The sequence below is a fragment of the Mustela lutreola genome, chromosome 12 (genome assembly GCF_030435805.1).
Source record: "Mustela lutreola isolate mMusLut2 chromosome 12, mMusLut2.pri, whole genome shotgun sequence".
NCBI lineage: Eukaryota > Metazoa > Chordata > Mammalia > Carnivora > Mustelidae > Mustela > Mustela lutreola.
In genome coordinates, this window is record NC_081301.1 from 96178119 (window position 1) to 96201177 (window position 23059).

General features: G+C 56.1%; 1 protein-coding gene across 2 annotated transcripts in view; it reads right to left on the reverse strand.

Annotated features, from left to right (window-relative positions):
• Positions 1-1638: 1638 nt before the first annotated feature.
• BICD2 (BICD cargo adaptor 2) overlaps positions 1639-23059 on the reverse strand; it is a 43118-nt gene continuing 21697 nt past the window's right edge. The window contains exons 2-8 of one of the 2 annotated variants that reach the window (XM_059141465.1): positions 16109-16321; positions 10571-10723; positions 8625-9059; positions 7151-8158; positions 6905-7056; positions 5430-5640; positions 1639-3750 (exon numbers count right to left, since the gene is read on the reverse strand). In XM_059141465.1, the coding sequence (XP_058997448.1) occupies positions 3745-3750; positions 5430-5640; positions 6905-7056; positions 7151-8158; positions 8625-9059; positions 10571-10723; positions 16109-16321 (2178 nt within the window). In that variant the 3' untranslated portion in view covers positions 1639-3744. Of the gene's footprint in view, positions 5641-6904; positions 7057-7150; positions 8159-8624; positions 9060-10570; positions 10724-16108; positions 16322-23059 lie in introns of both variants that reach the window. The other variant, XM_059141464.1, reaches the window with a different exon arrangement.

The window sequence follows — 23059 nt, forward strand, 5'->3', positions numbered from 1 at the left end:
CCCCATCTTCATTTCTGATTTTTAGTAGTGTCTTTTTTCATAGTGTAAAGGTCTGTCATTTTGCTGATCTTTCCAAAGAAACAACTTCAGGTTTTGTTGATTTTTCTCCATTTTTCCCCATGGAAAAGAGGGTAATTCAACCAAAGGTCTATCTTCAAGCTGGCGTTGTTGTTTCCAACTTTGGGAACCTATCAGGAGCTGGGGTGAAAACCACTGCAGGTAGATGGAATCAGAGGGCATTATGCTAAGTGAAATAAGTCAATCAGAAAAAGACAATTATCATAGGATCTGACAGGAGGAATTTGAGAAACAAGACAGAGGATCATAGGGGAACAAGGAAAAATGAAACAAGACGAAACCAGAGAGGGAGACAAACCACAGAGACTCAATCTCAGGAAACAAGCTGCGGGTCGCTAGAGTGGAAGGGGGTGATAGAGAGGGCGGCTGGGTGGTGGACACTGGGGAGGCTGTGTGTGGTGGTGAGGGCTGTGCACTGTGTAAGACTGATGATGAACCACAGACCTGTACCCCTGAAAACAATACACTGTATATTAATTTAAAAACACACACAACACTGCAGGGAGATGGAGGAGGTGGGAATGGAGACGCACAGAGACACACCCTCTTAGAAAGGAAAGCCAAGCACGCGGCCTTCCATGGCCAGCTGACCCCCCACGCCCCCCTATCAAGAGACTGCCACTCCATCCCTGAAACGAAGAACCATGTGTGCACAAACCCAGAGCATGCTGTGAGGCAGAGAAGGCTCAGCATCTGTGCTTGGGAGTCAAACACCCCAAATGACAGGACTGGGCCAGAGCCACGATGTCCCCCACACAAGTGGCAGCCAAGGGCTAGATGGCACCTGCCCTGCCCGGCCCACTGCCAGCATCCCCTCCTCAAGGGTCCTGGTGGGGCAGCATGGGCCAGCAGGGGAGGAAGAGTCCTTTTAGCTACTGAATTAGAAAAATGAGTCTCTTTCAAAAGAGGTTTCAAGCTGAACACGGGTTCCAGCAGCTGCTACACAAGCCAGATGGGAACCATGAGAGGAAGGGGCCCTGCAGACCACAAGGCAAGAGGAGACTGTGGGTAGAGGGAGGTGTCCCGGGACGAGGCCAGGGCAGTGAGACCCTGGCCTCAGACAGCAACCTGAGGTCTGGGCAGTCCCTTGGGCCCGACTGAGGCTGTCAGACGAATGCTGCCAGAGTGTCCCCAGGACGCCCTGTCCCCTCAGCCAGAATCTGCCCCTAAGCTCACAGCAGGACAAGCTCAGCGTTCCTCCTAGGCATTCCTACAGGTGAACATGGCTACGCATCCCTGAGTTCACAGACCAAGAGTCTGGACAGCAAAGGACCCCACATTATCCAAATCTCTGCTTCCTGAGAGAGGACAGTGTGAAGGCGATGTGCTCTCGCTGCCACACCGCTGGGGCTCGGGACACCTGAGGGCCACTGCCAGAGGCAACCCACACCTCCCCTCCTGCCCGAACCTCCGGAAACGGGCCCCAGGCTGTGTCCCACTTCCTCCCACCAGCAGTCACAGATAGGCTGGTTTTGTTGTTTTAGGCACTGGAGTTACGATGCCTTGCTGGCCCCACAGTCACCTGGAGCCGAGGGTCCGAGCAGCCACAGAGAACAAGTCTTGTGCTTTTGTATTATTCTTTATTTATTGGTCCTACCAACGCGACCCTTACCAGGCCCCCTGTTCCTATGTGCACTGGCTTTGCAGACACTCGTGCCATTCACCCGCGTCCCGAGTTGAGAGCGACTGCTCCGTCCTAGTCCTTTTCCAGGCTCTGCCTTATTTCCTCAGAATCTGAAGGCATTTTTTGTTTGTTTGTTAGGGTCTGTGTAAAGGTTCCTTGGCAGGAAAACATGCATATGATCTTAAAATAAAGACAACATTTCTGACACTAAGGTAATGCACAGAAAAAAAATACAGTACTCAGACATCATTGCAAATAAATACCCCATACAGATGAAGTCATCGTAAATGTAACATTGTTTCTTATGAACCAACACTGTAATAGAAGGTAAAAATAGGGGTCCCTATAACTAGGAATAAGAAATGCTTATTCCAGGAAACAGAATTCTTTTATTCTTGCTACTTAAATATTATTATAATTTGTCCTTTATTTTGGAGAAGGGAAGACACTTTCTTCCTCTGTGAGTACCAATTTCACCGTAAGCGCAGCCTCACTCAGCAAAACCGACAGGACACAGCCCTGGGTTGCTGAGGAGCTATACCGAGTTCTGTTTCCTGAAATGAACAGTGATTAGTTACACCAAGCCAGAGAACATAGAACGTCTCTTCCTCACAGCTGCGGAGAGTACTACGGCTAGCCCTCGCCCCAGCGCACGGGGCCGACAGCGCCGGCGCCCCTGCCTCCTGCTCTTCGCAAACGTGGCATGCTGTTCGCACCGCCTGCTTAGCTTGTCCCCCAGGTCCATTTGGTTCCCAAAGCACACTCGATGCGTGTGTGTTCACGTTCCTTCTCTCAGCCCCTGAATTTGCAAGGATCTGCACGGTGAAGAATCACTGACTAACAGAATTTCGCACAATTGCTGTTTTCTTTCCCTCGATGAAGATGCCCAGGCTCAGGCACGAAGGTGTGCGCCCGTTCACACCTCTTGGTCCACCCTGGCCTGCAACACTCCCAACCAGCTCTTTGCTATCCATGTCAGAGCCGAAACTACGCTGGGACACCTCCCTTAACTGATGAAGGCACTACTGGCAATGATTACTAACAAAAAGGTGTTGAAATAGAACACCCTAAAAATCGACGACTGTAGGATTTTCTAAGTGTACCACAATTTGGCACAACAACCAGAGTAACAAAACAATTCCAATTTGGAATTTCACTGGAACAGTTGTATAAAATTCTGTTAATCAGTCATGCTTCACAATGTCCCAAAACCCAGAAGATTCTGGAATTTGTAGGTAATACTACTCACTCAATAATTTATCTTTTTGTTTTCAAGTGCCTATTACTGTTTAACCAGAGCAAAGGTCAAGTTTTCTTCTTGTTACATTGAACTATTCCTAAGAATAATAATAATACAATATGAAAAACCCCAGAATTGGAATACCCTGGATTTCTTAATGAACATGGCATTTAAAATCTGTAATTTCAAACATGAACCATAATGCCGTGTTAACATAAAAGGCTGCTGAACCACAGCGCGGACACGTATCGCTGAGCTCCTTGCCGGGTCGAGGCCTCCATCTAAACAGTCTAGAGCTACATGCTAGGAAAACACATCCATGCCACGTGCTGATGTCAGATCAACACGGCGGGAGCTAAGACGGAGCACTACAGGACCACGAGACAGACCACGGCATCTGAGACCGTCTCTATGGGAGGGATTAAGGAAGCAAATATAATATCAAAATATCAAAAGTGCACAGGTTGATCGGATAAAAAAAGGGCGTCTGTAGCAGGGAGCCCCGGTGCTGAGTGTTTCTAGCGGGTTTCTAAGCAAGCCTGGTGGCCGCTGTCCGAGCGGGTTCTTCAGCGCTGCACAGAGGCCTTCCAGGCAGCAGCTGGCGGCATTCTCAACATTAAAGCTTTTTTCTCTCTGCCATTAAACACTCAGGGAATGCTAACTTGGAAAGAACTGCAGTGGCATATCCAAACACGTTTCTAAGTGGACTTTTAGGCTGCCCTTCCTTCCTCGGCGTGGGCCCGCGGGAGGGGGAGGGGCTGCAGTGTGACAGGGCCGCGGCCGAGTCCTCCCGGCAGCTACTCTACAGCTGGAAACGGGAGAAAACAAGACAGCGTTAGAACCAGCACCGCTCAGATGACCGCCGCCCGGGCTGGGGCAGGACGTGGTGCATTAGTCGGCGGCAGAGAAGACCTGCGTGTGTTAGGAGGCGCCGCCAGCCCCACTGCCTCAGGGAGCACCTGCAAGCAGGAGAGCAGCGGCAAGAAGCGGCGGGCGGGCCGGCGGGCGGCCAGGGCCCCGGGAGACCTGCCTGCAGAGGGAGCGGCCCGGCCCCTCTTCGGCTGGGAGAGGGATCCGAGACCCAACAGCTCATCAGCAAAGCAGCCTGGTACTCGGGACTGGCACGGCCGGGCCCGCCATCCCCCTACTCTGGTTGTCTGCCAAGCCCACCGCGGTCTGTGCAGTGCCTGGAGTCTGCTGGGGACCGAGATGTGCCTGGGAAAGGAGGCGAGAGCTGTATCGGGGCAACATAAACCCCCCTGGGCATGGAGAGATCAGGCAAGGAGCCCTTCAGGGAAAAGACAGAAGCCTCAGGTCCTGCAGCCCCCAGGGAAACAGGAAGAGAAATACTGCAAAGGAACGTGGGACCTCAGGTGGCCGTGGACGCCAGCGCTGGGAACGGAGAGTCCTACAGCTGCCTATGCTGCCCGTGCCCACATCTGCAACTGCACTGATGAGGGGGACGCACCACCTGCGTGCGGAACAGGCCCCGGGCATGTGGGGCTCCCTCTCCACACTGGGCTGGGCTCTGGCTACAGAGTGGGAGTCCCTTGTCCCAGCCCATCCACTGGAGATTTCTAGAGCCCTGCTCTGGGGGTGTGTGATGATGAGCAGAGGCTGCAGAAACCTGCCACGAAGGCTGGCACACCCTAAGTACAAAACGATGGTCTTCCTGTGAGAACAGGGTTTGGCCAGGCACTTACGAAGTTTTTCTCAAGGAAAAACCCCAGGCCTTGGGCCTACCAATATGTCACCTCACAGGCCACCAGACGGGTGTGCAGATCTCAGAAGAGAGGCTGAGCTCTGGACCTCGCGAGCATGAGCTGTGCCCTGTGCATGCACGTGCCCAGACTGGAGGATGCAGGAGTCGGGGCTACTGTTTCTCTGGGCTTGGGGAGGGAACTGTGTCCTGAATGTGCTGTGCAGTGAGATGCCGCATAAACCACAAAGGAATTCTGTGAACTGTGCCAAGCTTGGCGCGGCCCCTGATGCTGCGCCTGGCACCGGGCCGGACCCACTAACGCCGCTGCATTAGACACGTGCGGAGAACATGCAAGTTTCAATTCGGGTTCTGCTCCCCCTCCTTACCCCTGGCAGGGGCCAACGGCACACAGACCCTGGGAAGCCACATGTGTGCTAGGACACATCACTCGGACCCCCCGACACCCCCTCCCCCACCAGGAGAGCAGCTGCTGTGAAGGGTGAGAACAGACACAAAGCTCACAGGGTCCAGGTGGAACAGCACGCCGCCTCGGCCACATCCTTCCCTCTGTGCATTAGTCACGGTTAAGACCAGCCTAGCACCGCGGTCCCACTGCTGCTGGGTTAGTGGAGGTGAAGCGGACAGGTGACGTGCGGCAGGGTAGCTGCAGCGGCGGCCCCGTGGCCCTAATCGCAGTAAATGTTATACTTCTCGCCACAGACCACCTGGGTGGTGAGCCCGGTGCCCTCGGCCCTGTCGCTGGCACAGGCACAGGAGTGACTTACGCTCGGGGTGCCCGGCTTGGCCTTGGAGGCGGCCTTGGCGCGGCCCCGCCGGGTCTGCTCGTGGTCCAGCTCGAGCAGCTCCAGCCGCTGGGTGAGCGCCAGCTTCTGCTGGATGGCCATGCGCAGCAGGGAGTTGAGAGTCTTCTTCTCGTCCTCCGCGGCCGCCAGCTGCCGCTGCATCTCGTCCAGCTGTGTGATGTACTCGTCACACCTGTGGGCGCGCCAGAGGTGAGAGCGTGGCTGCAGCGGCTGGCAGAGCACCCCGCAGCGCACACGCAGTGGAGGCCCCACCCAGAGCGCAGAGGGCAAGGGGACTCAGCGGCGGGCTGCAAGGACACGCCTGCCTCTCAGAGGTTCGGCTTCCTCTAGGAAGGGCTCCCCAGCTGGTTTTCAGTAACGGGAGATGGCAGCTGCTCTGCGAACTTCCAGAAGGCTAAGGGGCACCCAGCCCTCACAGGTAAACCCAGAGGCAGGACCTGCCTTGTTTCCGGATCACTGTGCACAGTAGGTGCTGAGTTAAGTCACCAGATGACCCACCAGAGTCTGGGAAAGGCACATATAAATGTGACCCTTCTTGCCATCTCCTTACCTGGGACCTATGTCCCCTCTCTCCGTGGAGCTGGGAGAGAAACACCCACTGCAGGTCTGTCCCTGAGGGAGGCAGTGGTGGGCAGGCCCATCCCTCACTCCCCCTGCCATGGCCCTCCCTCTTGCAATTCTGTGATCTCAGCTGCATTTGAGATGCCAAGTTGTTAAATGAAACTGATTACAAAGCCGAGAGTCACCATGTCACCCACACGGTGAGAGACTGACTGTGGGGTCCTTTCCAAGGTCTTTGACCAGGAGCACAGGGAGCCTTCAGGGAAGCCTGGAACTTTCTTTCCTCATCTCTGCACCCTCCTATAGCACGAAGAGCAACAGGCCTTGATTTGGGTTCCAACCCCCTCTAACCATAGCCTTAGCCTCCCCAGCTTAAAGAGGACCTGCCTGGACCATCATGGGCCCGTCCCATCCCTGGTGCCTGCCCAAGACCAGCCCCTGTGGGTGGTGCAAACACCCAAAAGCAGGGCCCTGAGCAGCCTCCTGCTCTGACTTCTGGGGGAGGTGGATGGGTGCCTATGTCCACAGCTGGCTGCTCTCCCCTGCTTAATCCCTGGCCAGCAGGTCAGATGGGGCACCCCAGGACGTCACTGCCAGGCAGGGACACTTCCTTGTGAATCTACAAACTTCCTGTGGAGTTCTGGGGAGCTAACTATACTCGGTATCAGCCTCAGCCCGCACCCCCTTTTGACGTCGTGCCTCCAGCCCGGCCTCTGGGCCCTGGTCTCTCAGCCTCTGCCGCCAGCCCCGTCCTCTTGCGAGGGGAGTGCAGACGGCACTGCAGGTGACAGCCCTGTGGGCCTTCAGCAGCTGCAGGGGTGGAGCCCCCCGCAGGGCCTGACCCCGGGCCCCCTGGCAGGAGCCGTGGGAAGTACCTGGTGGCGAACATGGCGCGCAAGGAGGAGAAGGTGGCCGCATCCTCCTTGAGGGCCTTCAGCTCGTTGCGCAGCTTCATCATGGTCTCGGTCACCATGGCCTTCTCGTTCTCGTACTTGCTCTTCAGATTGGCCAGGGCCACCTCAGCCGTCTGGGGGTCAGAACACGAAGGGCAGGGGCTTGAGAAACACGGGTCCCTGACGGAGGCCCAGGGAGGGAGGAGCCCCGCCCGCCCAGCCGCACACCTGCTTGTTGGCCTTGAGCACGGTGCGCAGCGTGGTGATCTGCTCCCGCTTGGTGCTCAGCAGGGACTTCAACTTGAGAATCTCCTCCATGAGCGCCTCCCGGTCCTTATCTGCAGCGGGGCCCAGCTCCTGGGAGGCCAGGCGCTGCCGCGACAGCTCTGTGGTGCGGTCCACGGCCGCTTGCAGGTGCCTGATCTGGTCGCGGATGATGGCGATCAGGTTGTAGATGTTCATGGGCTCCCGTCGCGGGTCACTCAGGGGCGAGGGCAGAGAGGGGCTGGGCGAGGGGCTGCTGTCCCCCGCGCCACCCTCTGTGGCAGGAGGCCCTTTGGGCAGGACGGGTGAGCGGCGCCCGCGGGCCTCGGGGCTGCAGCGGCCGGCGCCGGCCGGGCCCTCTCGGTAGTAGTCCAGCACAACGCGGGTGGGCGTCTCGTTGTTACACATGCACACGTGATGGTAGAGGTTGGCCAGCTCCTCGCTGAAGGTCACCAGCTCGTCCTGGGCCACGCTCAGGCTGCCCTGTGTCTCACCTGCAACATCACTCACCTTCTTCAGCTCCGCCTGCAGCCGGGCCAGCAGCTCGCGGTCCTGGCGGCTGGCCTTCTCCAGCAGGGAGACCTTCTCTGTGAGTGCCTGGCTCTCGGCCTCGTGCTGGCCCTTCTCCTCTGCGTACCGGGCCTCACCGGCCTCATGCTCACTGCGCAGGGCTTTCAGCTGCTCGCGGAGCTCACCTGCCTCCGCCAGGGCCACACGGTACTTGCAAGCCAGGATCTCAGGCCCATTGATGTCCACCTCGTAGTAGTCACCGTCCTCGTGGCTGTCACGCTCCTTCTCACTGTCCAGGGCCGTCCGCCGCTCCTTGCCGGCCTGCAGGCGCCGCAGGGCGGTGAGGTTCTCTGTGAGGCGGCTCACCTCCTCATGCTGCTCCGACAGGGCTCCCCGCGCCTGCTCCAGCTGCTTCTGCGTGTCCTGCAGTGTGGTCAGCAGGCCCACCTTCTCCCGCTCCATCTGCAAGAGCACAGGAGGCCCGTCAGCAGCCCGCAGGACCCCCAGGACAGACCCAGTGATGACCCCGCCTGTGCCACAGCAATCGCCCTGCAGGTCTCTGTGACGTGGGCAATGCGGGTGCCATGTGTGGAGCCCTGAGGGGCCCTCCCAGCCTGGAAGCATGCGGAGCTGAGACGGCCCTCCTTGGAGATGTGTGCCAGCCAGAGGTGGGCCACGGTGCAGACGCCAGGAGACCTGACATGATGCAGCATGGGAGGCTGCACGTGGGCCCGTGAAAGGGCATGAGGGAACCCTGGACAGGGCCCAAACTGCCACCTCATCGCCAGGACCCTCCTCCTCAGGGCACCTCCCCTGCAACTCTGCACTGTCACTACAGCAACGACGGGGCCTTTACAGTAAACACCAGTAAGAGGGGATGCGTGCACCCCCAAGGCCCCGGCGCTGTGATGACCCCCGCCGCCCGCACCTGCATCAGCTGCTGCTTCAGCTTCTGGATCTCGGAGATGTTGAGCTCGCTGAGGAGGTCGGACACCAGGCTGGGGGAGGGTGGAGCGAGGCCGTCCTTGGAGGGCGTGGAGGTCCTGTTGTCTGGGGGCAGCTTGGCCAGGCCGCCATGCTCGAAGCCGTTGGCCAGGGCCTCGGTGTCGTCGCTGAGCTTGAGGCCGTCCAGGGAGACGTGCAGGTGGCTGGTGTAGAGGGAGTCGTTGATGCTCATATAGTGGGACAGCTCCTTGCGCAGGCTGAGCTTCTGCTCTCGCTCTGTCTTCAGGGTCTCCAGCGCCTCCTCCAGCTGCCGCTCCGAGATCTCCTTGAGCCTGATGGCATCCTCCAGCTGGCTGTTGAGGTACTCGGTCTCCTCCTCCAGACGCTTGATCTCATGCTTGAGGCCTTCAAACTCCACCTGGAAAGACAGGGACGCTGTCCTGTGCCCATACGAGGGGGACATACTGGCGTGTAGCCACCGCAGCAAGGGCTGCTGGATGCTCGGGGGCTCTGGGTCCCATGCACCTGCTGCTGGCAGAGCCGGAGACACGACCGGACCCGGAACACATGCATCCCTGCTGCACACGGGTCGGGTCACTTGAAACAGCAGCACACACACACTGGCTGGAAATTCCAGAGCTACTTCACGAACATGAATAGTTGGTTAAATATTCTAAGAAACCTAAAACACACTATCAATGCCCATGCAAGGACCATCACTTCTAATCCTCTCTGCAAGCAAAAGCATGAGTACTGCCACAGAGGAGGGACATGCCGCAGCACGCCTGGCACCCAGACCTGGAGGCACCCCAGTGGGAGCAGCAGACAATCCGGTCACACGGACTGAAGCCGTGTCTGCGGGCAGACAAGGGAGGTTCCTGCAGAGGAGGCTACAGGGAATTTTTTTTTTTTAAGGTTTTATTTATTCATTAGACAGATAGAGATCACAAGTAGGCAGAGAGGCAGACAGAGAGGTAGAAGTAGGCTCCCTGCTGAGCAGAGAGCCCGATGTGGGGCTCGATCCCAGGACCCTGAGATCATGACCTGAGCCGAAGGCAGAGGCTTTAACCCACTGAGCCACCCAGGCGCCCCAGAGGCTACAGGGAATTTCTGAAAGTATTTACCATTCTGTTATATTGGTGCAAGAAATGAAGAACACAACCCAGGGGCAGGGAGGCTGGGGAGGGAACTGGACTCCACCATCTGCCTCAGTTTCCTTGTCTCAGGACACTTGTGCATGACCACTGATGTGCAGTGTCACAGCAGACCTGCTGTTGACATACACACGTGAACCCAGGCCTTCCCATGCAAGATTCAAACATCCAGGGCGCTGAGCTTTGGGGTTGCTGAGAAAAGGTCCCCCAGCCCCACCCTGCAGAGCTGTAGTGCCTGGAGAGGTTGGCAGGTGTAGGCCTTTAGGGATCTCACGTGGGTGTTCTGTTACCAGTGGAGGTGACCCTCCTGACCCCATCACAGCCTGAGGTGACCCTGCCTGTTGTTGGGGTTATCTGAGTGCAGAGATAAGAGTTCGGACCTCTCCCTACTGCTCCTCAGTGCCCATCATCCTACCCGGGGGGCTACTAGGGCCCGGGACCACACACAGACAGAGGAGCAGGCAAACTGCTGTGGGAGAGAGGGGCCTGGACACCCCGCCTCCTGGGGTTCGGGTGTCTCCTCTCCATCACCTTCTGTATTTTTGTCCCACTTTTGCTGACTGGGACACCTTGGCCAGGCCAGCAGTCAGCCAATACTACAGCCAGAGACCTCATTCTCAGGGTCCAGGAGAAGCCAGGTCCTGACCCCACACCCCTTAGTCCACAGCAATGTGCTGTGTGGCCCTGGGCTTGGCGATGGGAAAGAAGGCAGGGAACCGCCTGCAGACCACAGACCCGCGAAGCGAGGGGCAGGGGCTGCAGCCCGAACACTTGCCTGGTTCTGCCTGAGCACAGACACCTGCTTCTGCAGGCTGATGTTCTCCTCCTCCAGCTCCGAGTAGTCCTGCAGCAGGCGGGCCTCTCGGAACTTATACTCCTTGATGTCATCCCGCAGGCGGCCACGCTGCGTCTCCACGTTCTGGTTGATCTGCCAAGAGGAAGGTGAATGTGGGCAGCTGGCCACAGCTGGTCCCACTGGCGCTGGCAGCCACATAGCTGTGCCAGGACCTGGCTGGGTCCCTTGACCTCAGTCCCTGTGACATTCTGGGCTGTCCTGTATGTGATAGGACATTTCGTAGTTCCCTCCCACACTGTGACAACTAGAATGGTCTCCAGACGTCGCTGACATCCCTGGGGGCAGAAATGATCCCTAGACAAACTACCTCCCACCTGTCCCGTGTCCACACCCCAGGCGGCATCTTGTTCCTCGGGCCGGCGCCGCCCCCGGGCCCTCCCCTTTGCCTTCGCTCCTCGCGAACCGGCCTCTCTACCGTGCTGGGGCTTTGTAGACAAGACCCCAAGACTCCACGCAGGCACATGCGTGCCAGCAACGCTGGATGGGTAAGATGAAACAGGGCCAGAGAGCAAGAAGGAAAACATGAAAGCAACAGACAGGGGGAGTCATCTGGTGTCAAGCACCTGACAACTCACTACATGAGTCTCCGGCAAAGTGACCCAAGGCGGTGGCCAAGAGCGACACCAGAACGAACACACAGCACGGGACAGGCTGAAGAAAAGCAAGACTCACCCAGAAAGCAAAACTCCTGTTGAACAGGCAAAAATATGCAAAATGATACGGTCCAAGCGGCAACGTGAGAAAACACTGTCACTCACTGGAGGCAGCTGGGAATCCCTGACAAAGCCCCACACAAGCTCCGCGCTCGCACAGCCCTTGGTTGCTGCCCTTGTTAACTGTCAGGGTTAACGTCTGTGGCAACATGGCGAGGCCCCCACATCCACGCACTTGGGCAAACGCCCGTCCAGACGCCACCACGCTAGATACAGGTCAGAGTGACGTCTGATCAGCACACTCTGAGAGAAGCAGAGCACCCTCCACAACGGGCCTCCTCCCGTCGGTTCCAAGCCCCAAAGAAAAGATTAGGATGCTCTGGAAAGAGGAATTTTGCCTCCAGACCCCTCAGACTCCAGCTGTAACCTCAGCCCTTCCCTGGGTGTCCAGCCACTGGCCCACCACCCTCACTCACCTGAGCTAAATCCTTACACGAAGCCAACCCTCTCCCCTGCTGTGCGGCGCTGGAGAGCCTCCCTACCGCCACAATCACGGACTCGTAAGAACCGTGACCGTGGGCCTGCCATGTCCACATGGCTACAGCATGCCGGGTGCTCCCCACTTGTGGCTCAGCCCACCCCGGCCTGCCGCACCTGCTCAGACCACCTGTCTGCTCCATGGGGGTGGACACAGGAGGTGGCACGGGAAGCACAGTCCCGAGCAAGATCCGCTCCTCTTCTTCCACACAGGCTTTACTTAAAACTCAATAACCACCTTCAAAACCCAAGGGCCCTGAGGTGGACAGAAACAGTAGATGGTGGCCGGGAGGAGGGGGTGCACAGGCCAGCCTGGGCTCCCAGACCCTCTGAGCCCCAAATCCTGAACTCCAGACTGCACGTGGAGGCCCTAGTGCACTGAAGGCACACACAGCCTGTGTCCTTGACTGACACAGAACTCCGTGGAACGTGCACGCGCCGCTGGTTCCGTCTGCTCCAGGCAGCACGGTCACCCCTGCCCAGAATTCCTCATTTTCCATGAACACCAGGCACATGCCTGCTCTGCGTCTCCAGAAATGCCCTGCCTACCCCGCCCTCTCTCACCTGGGGTGCAAGAGGTGCCCAAACACACGTGATACGACCTGACACGGCCACCACTCGGGATGGAAGCCAGAGCCGGAACCCCGCAGCTACCTACCCTCTAGACTGCAGAAAGAGACACGAGGGGTAGCTCCCCCCACGGCCAGGACAACCTTCCCAACTCAGGGTGATGGGCCCACAGGGAGCCGCATCCCATCTTGCTCTGTTGCTAAAAATGACAACACGGCCTCCCATCACCAGCACCTGGGCTGACAAAGGGCAGGGGGCCCCATGGGCGGAGAGGTCAGGGGCGCCAAGCTCACAGAGTGGCCCAGGACGCATGCGGCAGGTGAGGGCACCATCTGGGAACGCTACAGGATCCAGATGCCTGCAGCAGACACAGCACCTCTGCCCAGCACACACCCAACTCTGAGGGCTCCGACGAGCTCCAACTGGCCACCCCGTGCTTTGGTTTTCCCCAAAGTAAGCATCTTTTCCCAGACAGCCTGTCGATGGCGGCCTTATGATGGGCACAGGCAGTAAACATGTGACCCTCTGCCCCGACGGTGCAGGCCGGCTGGAGAAGGTGGACGCGTGGGTTCCTCAGGTTCCTCATCAGCAAACCCTCTCCATGCCCCTCAGTGCCCCCAGCCTGTCAGCATGCTCCCACCTCAGCCCCCAGGGGCCCTGAGGAGAACTTTGGAGCAGATACTCCCCTTCATTGAGGAAACCCTGAGGAGGCCCATAGGGAATGGCAGGCGGAACTTGCCCTGGACCAAACGGCTGTCCTCACACAGCCAGAGCAGCACCTTCAGGGCAGGAGGCACTGGTGGGTCAGGCCTTTGTCCTTCCAGCCAGGGCTGTGCCCACTCTCCCTGTCCACCCCAAGAAGGGAGGCACCCCAGGTGTGTGTGTGCATGTTGGGGGAGCGAGGGGTGGAGGGAGAGGAAGGGAGTCATGGCTGGGAGATGCCCTGCCTGGAAGGTTCCAGAGCAGTGGTGATGCCCTAGGTCCTGGGTCCTGCAGCCTGGGCCACAGCCGCAGGAGCTCCGGGTGGTGGGAGGAGGAGCCAGGAGTGAGAGGCAGGAAGGAGCATCAGGAGAGGGAACCGAGGAAGAAGCCTCACTTGGCCTGTGACAACCACACAAGCCGATCAGAGGGACACAAAGGGGTCTCACAGGTGGTGACTCTCTCCTGCAGGCGCTCAGCTGTACTTCCCTCTCCCTTCCTCCCAGTGGGTTCTAGGAAGGTGGTAAGCGATGACCCAGGCTGGACCTGCTGTCTTGGGGCAAACAGAGTCCTGTGATGGGCCCAACCCTGCGGCTCCTGTCGCGACAGCAAGTGTCCACAGCTCTGTCATACGCACAGCAGCCGAGGCGCCTGTGAGACTGACACCTTACTGGAGTTCCTAGGAAGCCCCATGCCAACAGCCGCCGTCACCAGAAGGGCCAGCTCTAAAAGGGAGTAGGCTGGGGTGGCAGGTGGGCCTGCCTGCGACCAGGAGCCACCTTCTCCCGGCTGGGCAAGGCCCCCTGAAGTGCCTGGGCAGGTTAAGTGTTCTCCGGGTGTAACGGCAGAGGCCAAGGCTCGGGTGAGCTTGCCCTGTGCAGGCTGCCCAGGAGACATCTGCCTCTCCACAGACAAGCCTTGCCCAACTGACCTCATCTCCTGGCGGGCTGCTGCACATCGTACCCTGCTCCCCAGGAGGACGAGCACTTCCTCATGGGACCCATTCCCTCAAGACCCACACAGGCCTCCCGGTCCTCCTCCTGTGTGGGGCTCCACCCCTGTGGCCTCTTCAACATACCCACGTCCCCTCCTCTTGCCTCTAGGCTATCTGCCCATGTGACAGTCCCCCCATCTCCCAGACCCTGGGCTGGGGGCCACCCCACGCTGAAGACCCACCTGGCACCTGACAAGGCTGCTCCTGCCCCTAGCACCCATCTGTGCTAGACGCCTCACCTTGTGACCAGACGCCATGCTTCCTTCCAGCGGGCTCTGGGCGGCCCAACACCACCACAGCGGCAATCAAGCCTTTCCTGGCTTCTGCCCTGGGTGACAGGGAGCACAGATGTCTGCTGCAACAACTCTGTCCTTTATTCTGGGGCCCTAGACACATGGGGTCCACCAGGGCAGCAAGGACAGGGCCTGCCACGACAAAGAGATGACCTGGCAGGGCGCCCCAGGGCAGATGAGGCTGACCCCTCACCAACCCAGTCCCACCTCTCAAGAGTAGCCCCCACCTCTCTGGAAGGCCTCGGTGTGTGCACGAGACTGGACTCTGCCTCTAGCCAGCTGTGGTCATGCCCAACTCCCCGGGACTCTGCTGCTTCCTATGCAAAAATGAGGCTCAAGGCCACGTCCCAGGACAGATGCTAGCTGGGCCCACCCACACAACAGCACAGAAGTCAGAGGTCAGGACCCCAGAGCTGCTCCTTGGTTTCGCCATCCATGAGACAAGCGAAGTACGTGGATGCCCACGGGCTCACCAAAAAGAGTTGTTCTGGGGCAGCTGAGGCTGTCCCATGAGCTAAGCACATCTGTTATACAGGTCACATGACAGAGGCTATTGGATGCCCCTGGAAACTCGACACTGGGGGCTAGACACAAGCTGACTGTCACGGGGGGTCTGGTCAAAGGACACACGGATGGCAGCAAGCCCAGGCACCAGGAGGGACAGCTATCGTCACGGAAGGGGTGTCCCCTGGGGTGACCCCGCACGACTTGCAGTGCATGTCCCACAAAAGCAGGTATGGGGCCGCACTTCTTGGGGACAGCGCTTGGTGTTGTGTTCCTGCGGTTCAGGCTCCTGAAGTGGGCCTGAGCCTCCCGTGCCAGCCTCTGGGAAGGGAGGAGACGCCACATGCCCCCAGGATCAGCAGAAGAGTTCAGAACAGGGAACAGCCGGGGCTGGCGAGGGAGCGGATCCTGGTCTGAGCAGGGAGTAGTGGGGCTGACGGGGCAAGAAGCAGGGCCTTGAGAGGAAGAGGCGGCTGAGGGTGCGTGGGGTGGGGTGGGCAGGCCTCCTCCTGAAGCACCAACAGGAAGAGCAGGAATCCCAGCCCCACCAAACCTGGTCTCACGAGGGACCAGCTGAGCTAATTTCCTGACGCACACAGCCAGGAGTCAGCAGGTCCCCGGGGTGTTCCAGACAGCCAGACAAGCCCTTCTGGAAGAGGAGGAGGGTGGAATGAGCCTGGCCAGCGGAGGGGCTGAGACCGCCTCAGTAATGTCAAACCCTGCTCCCATCCCAAGGCGGGTGATCCCGTGGGAGGAAGTGAGATCATGCACTCTGGCTCCACAACAGGATCCAAGCCAAGCTCCTCCCAGGCCCACAAGCCTTGGTGACATCTGACCCCAACCAGGGGCAGTGACTGCTCCCCCTGCTGCCAGATCCTGGGCTCTGTCCCAGAGCTCGCTGGAGTCCCCTCCTGGATCCGTGGGACCCTGACTGCTCCATACCCTCCCATCCGAAGCGTGAAACGGACAACCATCCGTCCCTCTGGTCACCTGTCACCCCTGAAGGAAACAGAGGGCAGACAGTGGGTCTCCCTGCGGCCCAGAACAAGGCCCCCTCCCCTTCTGGATGAGAACCCGGGGGTCCCGAGGCCATGGCCAGGACTCGCTCACACGGGGTCATGGCCACATGTGCTGGCCCTGTCGCTCGCCCACCCCATCATCGGTGGCACCAGACACTCGCCCCGACCCCACCAGGTGTGCCCGTCACCTCCTTCAGCTCCTGCGCCACGGACGCCAGGCGCTCGTTCTCCGACTGCGTGTTGGTGAGCACGTTCCGCAGCTGCTTCAGCTCGGTCTGCAGCTCCAGCACCTTGCGCACGTAGTACTGCTCCTTGGAGGCCGACTCCTGGATCAGACTCTCCTCCCGGCTCTCGCCATCTGCCGCCACCTTCTTGTGGTTCGTGTGCGCCTGTCCAAATGCCTGTGCAGAGACCAGACGCTCGTAAGAGAGAGGTCGACGCTGGCCGGCCCTGTGGCAGGACACTCTGCTCACTCAAGTGCACACAAGCTGGACATTGGGGGAGGACGTGATGGGACATGGGTGGGGGGGCTAGATGGGGGCCACTGGCCACTGGGGGGGTACTGGACACCTAAGGGCCACACAGGCTGCAGGTGGGAGTGACGGCGAAGAGGAGCTGGGAGGGGCTGATGGCCGAGGTGGGCTAGGCAGGGCAGGACGGACCCAGCACAGGGAGTGGCTGGGGGCCGAGAGAGACGAGGTGGAAATGGGGTGCGCAGCAGAACAGCCCCTTTTGGGAGTCAGGCTGCTGACCCAGGGCCCAGGCAGGGGACTCCTACCCTAGTACCAGGGCAGGTCTGAGGCCCCCAACAGCACCCCTCTGCCCCACTCCAGATGGGAGAAACTGAGGCTCAGGGAGGCACCCTTCCCCTGCCTGATCTTGAGCACTCTATTCACCCATCCTGAGAGGCCACGGAGACCAGGGAGGCTTGGGAGGGTGTGAGACCAGGCCAGGGCCTAGTGATGGCACAGGACCATGAACCAGGATACTCAGAACCAGTCAACAGACTAGGACTGGGGCAAAGAGCAGAAAGTACCAGACAGAGGGGAGAGGGCACTGCCACCCCAACTGTCAGATCCAGGGAGGGCTCTGGGCTGCAATAGGCAGGGGACCCTGCCCCCAGGCTCAGGGAGGAGCCCTCAAAGGGGAGCACAACCTGGCATGGTAGAGCCGACCCAGTCCACAGCCTCGGTCCTGAGCTGGTTGTGGCCCCCACCCAGTGCCTCCGTCCAGCTCTGCACAGCCCCAGTCCTCAGGACACAAATCCCAGGGGCCTGTGTATGTCTCCCGCAGTGGCCCCCTTCCCAGTGGCCACGCTCTGCAGATTCTCTATAGGGCTCCCGGCTCACAGAAGAAAAACAAAATCCAGGGAGAGCTACCAAAGAAGGAGTTGATGTGTTTATTTCTTGCAAGAGAAACAAGGGCATTTTTACTATTTGCTATTTGATAAGAAGTCCAGGAACTCTGAGAAAACAATTGGGAAAATATGCATAAAGATAAGGGTGTTACTGAGCAGGATCCTTTCTGATATAAAAAATCAAGGGACGCCTGGGCGGCTTAGTCAGCTGAGCAGCTGAGCGGCTGCCTTCCCACTGGAGTTGTGATCCTGGGGCCCACAATTGAGCCCCACATGGGGAATCCTTGCTCAGCAGGGAGCCTGCTTCTCCTTCTCTCACTCCCCCTGCTTGTGCTCACTCTCTCTGATTTAAAAACAGATAAACAGGGGCGCCTGGGTGGCTCAGTGGATTAAGCCTCTGCCTTCGGCCTGGGTCATGATCTCAGGGTCCTGGGATGGAGCCCCGCGTCGGGCTCTCTGCTCCACAAGGAAGCCTGCTTCTCCCTCTCTCTCTGCCTGCCTCTCTGCCTGCTTGTGATCTCTGCCTGTCAAATAAATAAATAAAATCTTAAAAAAAATAAAAAATAAAAACAGATAAATGAAAAAATATTGAAAAAAAAAATCAAAACGTAGAAAGCCGTGGTGGACTGGTAGATGACGTGGGGTCTCCCCTTCCCAAGGACGGCTCCTGCTCTTCTGCCCCCAGCTGCCAGCATGGCCCACTCTGTGAAAACCCGTTTCCTTTCAAACCACGTCGGCTCAGCTCTAATTCCCGATGCTGTCCTCCTCTGTCCCCGGCCCAAATGAAAGACCAAACAGAGCCCAGATTCATGCCTACACAGGGCCCGGCCCAACCGGTGGCGGTGCGGACTGCCAGCTGCACACCAGCCTGGGGTGTGCCAGACCCCGCCAGGCTTCTGGAGGCACAGGAAGGACCCAACCCATGAGGCAGGTGCCCTGAATGAGAGCTGTATCTCCAAGCCTCCAGGCCAGCCTGACTGGGCGACCAGAGTACAACACACTTCTGAACCCCAAGCTGGAGTGTAGACGTCTCACTAGGCAGTGGGTCAACCACCAGAGGCTGTCCCAAGGTGAGACAGCTAAATGTTGTGACGCACACAGGTGTGTGCACACACATGTCCAGGCCTGCCAGGCTCAGCTCAAATCTGCACCTCCGCCCAGGCCCCAGCCCAGCCCTCAAGCACTGAGACAACAGAGCTGGAGATTTAAACATCCTGCTGAGCTAATAAAACAGTCACAGGCACTGATCTGGCTCCCGTGAGCAAAAGTTACCATTAACAGGGAACTTTATGTGACTAAGCACCAGAGAGTGAGGGGCAGGGTTCAGGTGAGCTCCGTGACAGCCCTCGTCCCCCCACAAAAGGACCTCTGGGTGTGGCACCAAAAGATAGACAATGGTGGGCATGCTGGCAGACCTTTGGGGAGGGGCGGTGCTGCAAGGTGGTGGACAAAGCAGAAGTGGCAGATGGCAGGCAAAGGCACAACTGGTGCAAACCCGTGAGAGAGCCACTGGCAGCCAACAGGAGGAGGTGGGGGTTGGAGGCAAAGACACGGAGCCCGTAAGTGCTCTCTGGTCCTGACCAACAAAGCTGATGGGCACAACCTGAAGGCATCAAAGTATGTCCCAGAACAAAGCCTGGGAACCCACACAGGAATTAACAGCACCAGTTCCCAACGCCGTAAAAGGGAAACCAGTCCACCACAATAGGGAGAGCTCACCGTCACTGGGAGAGGAGCTCACCATTGCCAAGGTGAGAGCCAGGAGACTGATTTCCACGGGTTCAGGATACAGACCAGACCCTGATCACATCAACAGCGACCCAGAAGACTTGCAAGATGGAAGTACAGAAACTGACGTGAGTGGGGCAACAGGTGGGCTTAGCAGCCGGCACAATGTGGAAGACTAATAAGCTTGAAGCAGCAACACCAAGACTACCCAAAATAAAACACAGGGAAAAAAAGACTGAAAAACCAGAGAGCTCAGAGTGAGCTGTGGGTCAAACAGAGAAACCAGAGTCCCAGGGAAGAGAAAGGGTGAGGATAAATAAGTCCTTGAAAAATCATAATGGCTCAAGAATTTCCAAATTTGATGGAAACTATAGACCTACAGACGGTAGCAGCTCATCCACCCCGGAGCACAAGATGAGAGAAACTAACCAAGGGTACCACAAAACTGCCTAAAACCAGCGAGGGAAAGGACACGCTAAAATCACCCAGAGAAAAGCAGCAAGTACAAGATGACAGCAGATTTCTCTGATGGGCCAGAAGACAGTGGAACCACCTCGAGAAACCACCTCAAGAAAGCAAAACAAAGCAAACCTATTAACGAGGGGGCTACACCCAGTGAAAACCCCAGAAAGGGAGTTCAGACAGACAAGAGCTGAAAGAATTTACCACCTGCACACCAGACATTAAATAAAATCGCTCAGGCAGAAGATAAACAGTACCAGATGGAAATCTAGATTTAGAAGGAGGAGCAAAAAGCACCAGAAATGATAATCATAGAATAAATATAAGACTTGCTGGGGCGCCTGGGTGGCTCAGTGGGTTAAGCCGCTGCCTTCGGCTCGGGTCGTGATCTCAGGGTCCTGGGATCGAGTCCCGCATCGGGCTCTCTGCTCGGCGGGGAGCCTGCTTCCCTCTCTCTCTCTCTCTGCCTGCCTCTCTGCCTACTTGTGATCTCTCTCTGTCAAATAAATAAATAAAAAATCTTAAAAAAAAAAAAAAAAAAGACTTGCTTTATTGTTAAAGGCCCTTTAAGATAATGAATTAGAGACTCGATGCAATCCCTACCAAAATTCCAATGGTCTTTTTTGCAGAAATGGAAATTCATACAAGATTGCAAGGGGCCCAAAATAGCTAAAACAATATTAAAAACGGAACAGGAAGACTCAAGTTCTCTATTTCAAAACTTAATGCTACAGTGACCATGACAGTGTGATACTGGCATTAAGACAGTATAGCCCAATGGAACAGAAGAGTCCAGAAATAAACCCCTACATATGTGGTCAACTGATTTTTTTTCATTTATTTACTTGACAGAGAGAGAGAGATCACAAGTAGGCAGAGAGGCAGGCAGAGAGGGCAGGGGAAGCAGTTTCCCTGGCTGAGCAGAGAGCCCGAGATGTGAGGCTCAATCCCAGGACCCTGAGATCATGACCTGAGCAGAAGGCAGAGGCTTAACCCACTGAGCCACCCAGGCGCCCCTGGTCAACTGATTTTTGACAAGGGTAAAGATAGTTCAGTGATGAAAGAATAGGTTTTCAACAAATGGTGCTGGAACAAATGGATAGCCCTGTGCAAAGAATAAAGTCGAATCCCTACCTCACATCATATACACAAATTAACTCAAAATGGATCAGAGACCTCAACACAAGAACTACAACTAAAACTCAGGAAAAAAAAAAATAGGGATCAATCTTTGTGACCTCACTGGCATTCCTAATATTGATACCATAAGCATGAGCAAAAACAACAAAAATAAACTGAACTTCTCAAAATTAAAACATTTGTGTATCAAAGGGCACTATCAAGTGAAAAGACAAGCTATGCAATAGGATAAAATAGTTTTTTTCTAAGATTTATTTATCTGGGGGTACCTGGGTGGCTCAGTCAGTGAAGTGTCCACCTTCGCCTCAGGTCATGATCCCAGGGTCGTGGGATTGAGCCCTAAGGTCAGGCTCCGTGCTCAGTGCAGTCTGCTTGAGGATTCTCTCTACCCCTCTGCCCCTCCTCCTGCACACACTCTCTTTCTCCCACATAAATATCTTTTTAAAAGAACACTTTTTTAGCTGACAAAGAGACAGGAGAGCACATGCAGGGGGTGCGGCAGGCAGAGGGAGCAGGAGAAGCAGACTCCCCACCAAGCAGGGAGCCTAACGTGGAGCTTGAGGCCAAGACCATGGTCCTGGGGACCATGACCTGAGCTAAAGGCTGATGCTCAACTGACTGGGCCACCCACGCACCCTCATGAAGAGTTCTTTAGTGAGAATGAGTTTAGCCAGGTTGCAAGATACAAGATCAATGTACCAAAAATCAAACACTTCTACATATGAGGAATGACGAGGAATGAACAATCAGAAAGTGAAAATTTTTAAAAAGCTACAAATAATAGCAACAAAAATATTCAATGCTGGGAACCTTGGGTGGCTCAATTGGTTAAGTGCCTACCTTCGGCTTGGGTCATGATCCTAGGGTCCTGAGATCGAGTCCCACATTGGCCTACCTGCTCCGAGGGGAGCTTGCTTCTCCCTCTCCCACTCCCTCTGCTTATGTTCCCTTTCTCACTGTGTCTCTCTCTGTCAAAAAAATAAATAAAATCTTCAAAAAAAAATTTTTTTTAGAGCACACACATGCTCTGGGAGCAGGGACAGAGAGGGAGAAAATCCCAAGCAGACTCCACACTGGTGCAGAGCCCAATGTGGGGCTCGATCTCAGGACCCTGAGATCATGACCTGAGCCAAAGTCGAGAGCTGGACATTCAACTGAGCCACCCAGTGTTAAGAATATAACAACAACAACAAGAACAAAAGAATATAACAACATTCTCTTTTTTTCTTTCAAGATTTTATTTATTTGTCAGAGAGCAGAAGCACAGAGAGCTGTAGGCAGAACCGGAAGAGCAGGCAGAAGGAGAAGCAGGCTCCCTGCTGAGCAAGGAGCCCTATGTGGGACTCCATCCCAGGACCCTGGGATCATGACCTGAGCCGAAGGCAGATGCTTAATGGACTGAGCTCCCCAGGCTTCCCAAGAATATACCAATATTCTTAATATTGTCCATTCTCCACAAATTTATCTTTCAATTCATCACAATGACAATCAAAATCCCAGCATTTTTGGTAGAAATTGATCAGCTGATTCTAAAATTCACATGGATATTAAAATGACCTAGAATAACCAAAATGACTTCAAAAGAAAAACATAGTAGAAGGACCTGATTTCAATACTTAGGCCATTTGGTGGCAAACAGATAACCTTGTAACAAACAGTGCTGGAATGAATGAATATCAATATGCAAAAAATCAACTTCAATCCCTATCTTACAGCAGTTTGAAAATTAATTTAAAATGGGTCATAAGGGGCACCTGGGTGGCTCAGTGGGTTAAAGCCTCTGCCTTTGGCTCGGGTCATGATCCCAGAGGCCTGGGATCGAGCCCCACCCACATCGGGTTCCCTGCTCAGCGGGGAGTCTGCTTCTCCCCCTCTCTCTGCCTGCCTCTCTGCCTCCCTGTGATCTCTTTCTCTGTCAAAATAAATAAAATATTTTTTTTCTTTAAAAGATTTTATTTAGGGCGCCTGGGTGGCTGAGTGGGTTAAGCCGCTGCCTTCGGCTCAGGTCATGATCTCAGGGTCCTGGGATCGAGTCCCGCATCGGGCTCTCTGCTCAGCAGGGAGCCTGCTTCCTTCTCTCTCTTTGCCTGCCTCTCAGTGTACTTGTAATTTCTCTCTGTCAAATAAATAAATAAAATCTTTAAAAAAAATAATAATAAATAAAAATAAATAAAATAAAAAAGATTTTATTTATTTATTTATTTATTTGGCAGAGAGATCACAAGGAGGCAGAGAGGCAGGCAGAGAGAGAGGAGGAAGCAGGCTCCCCGCTGAGCAGAGAGCCCGATGCGGGGCTCGATCCCAGGACCCCAGGACCATGACCTGAGCCGAAGGCAGAGGCTTTAACCCACTGAGCCACCCAGGCGCCCCCAAAATAAATAAAATCTTAAAACAAACAAAAAAAAATGGATCATAAGCTTAAACATTCTAAGTCTAAGACTTCCGGGAAAAA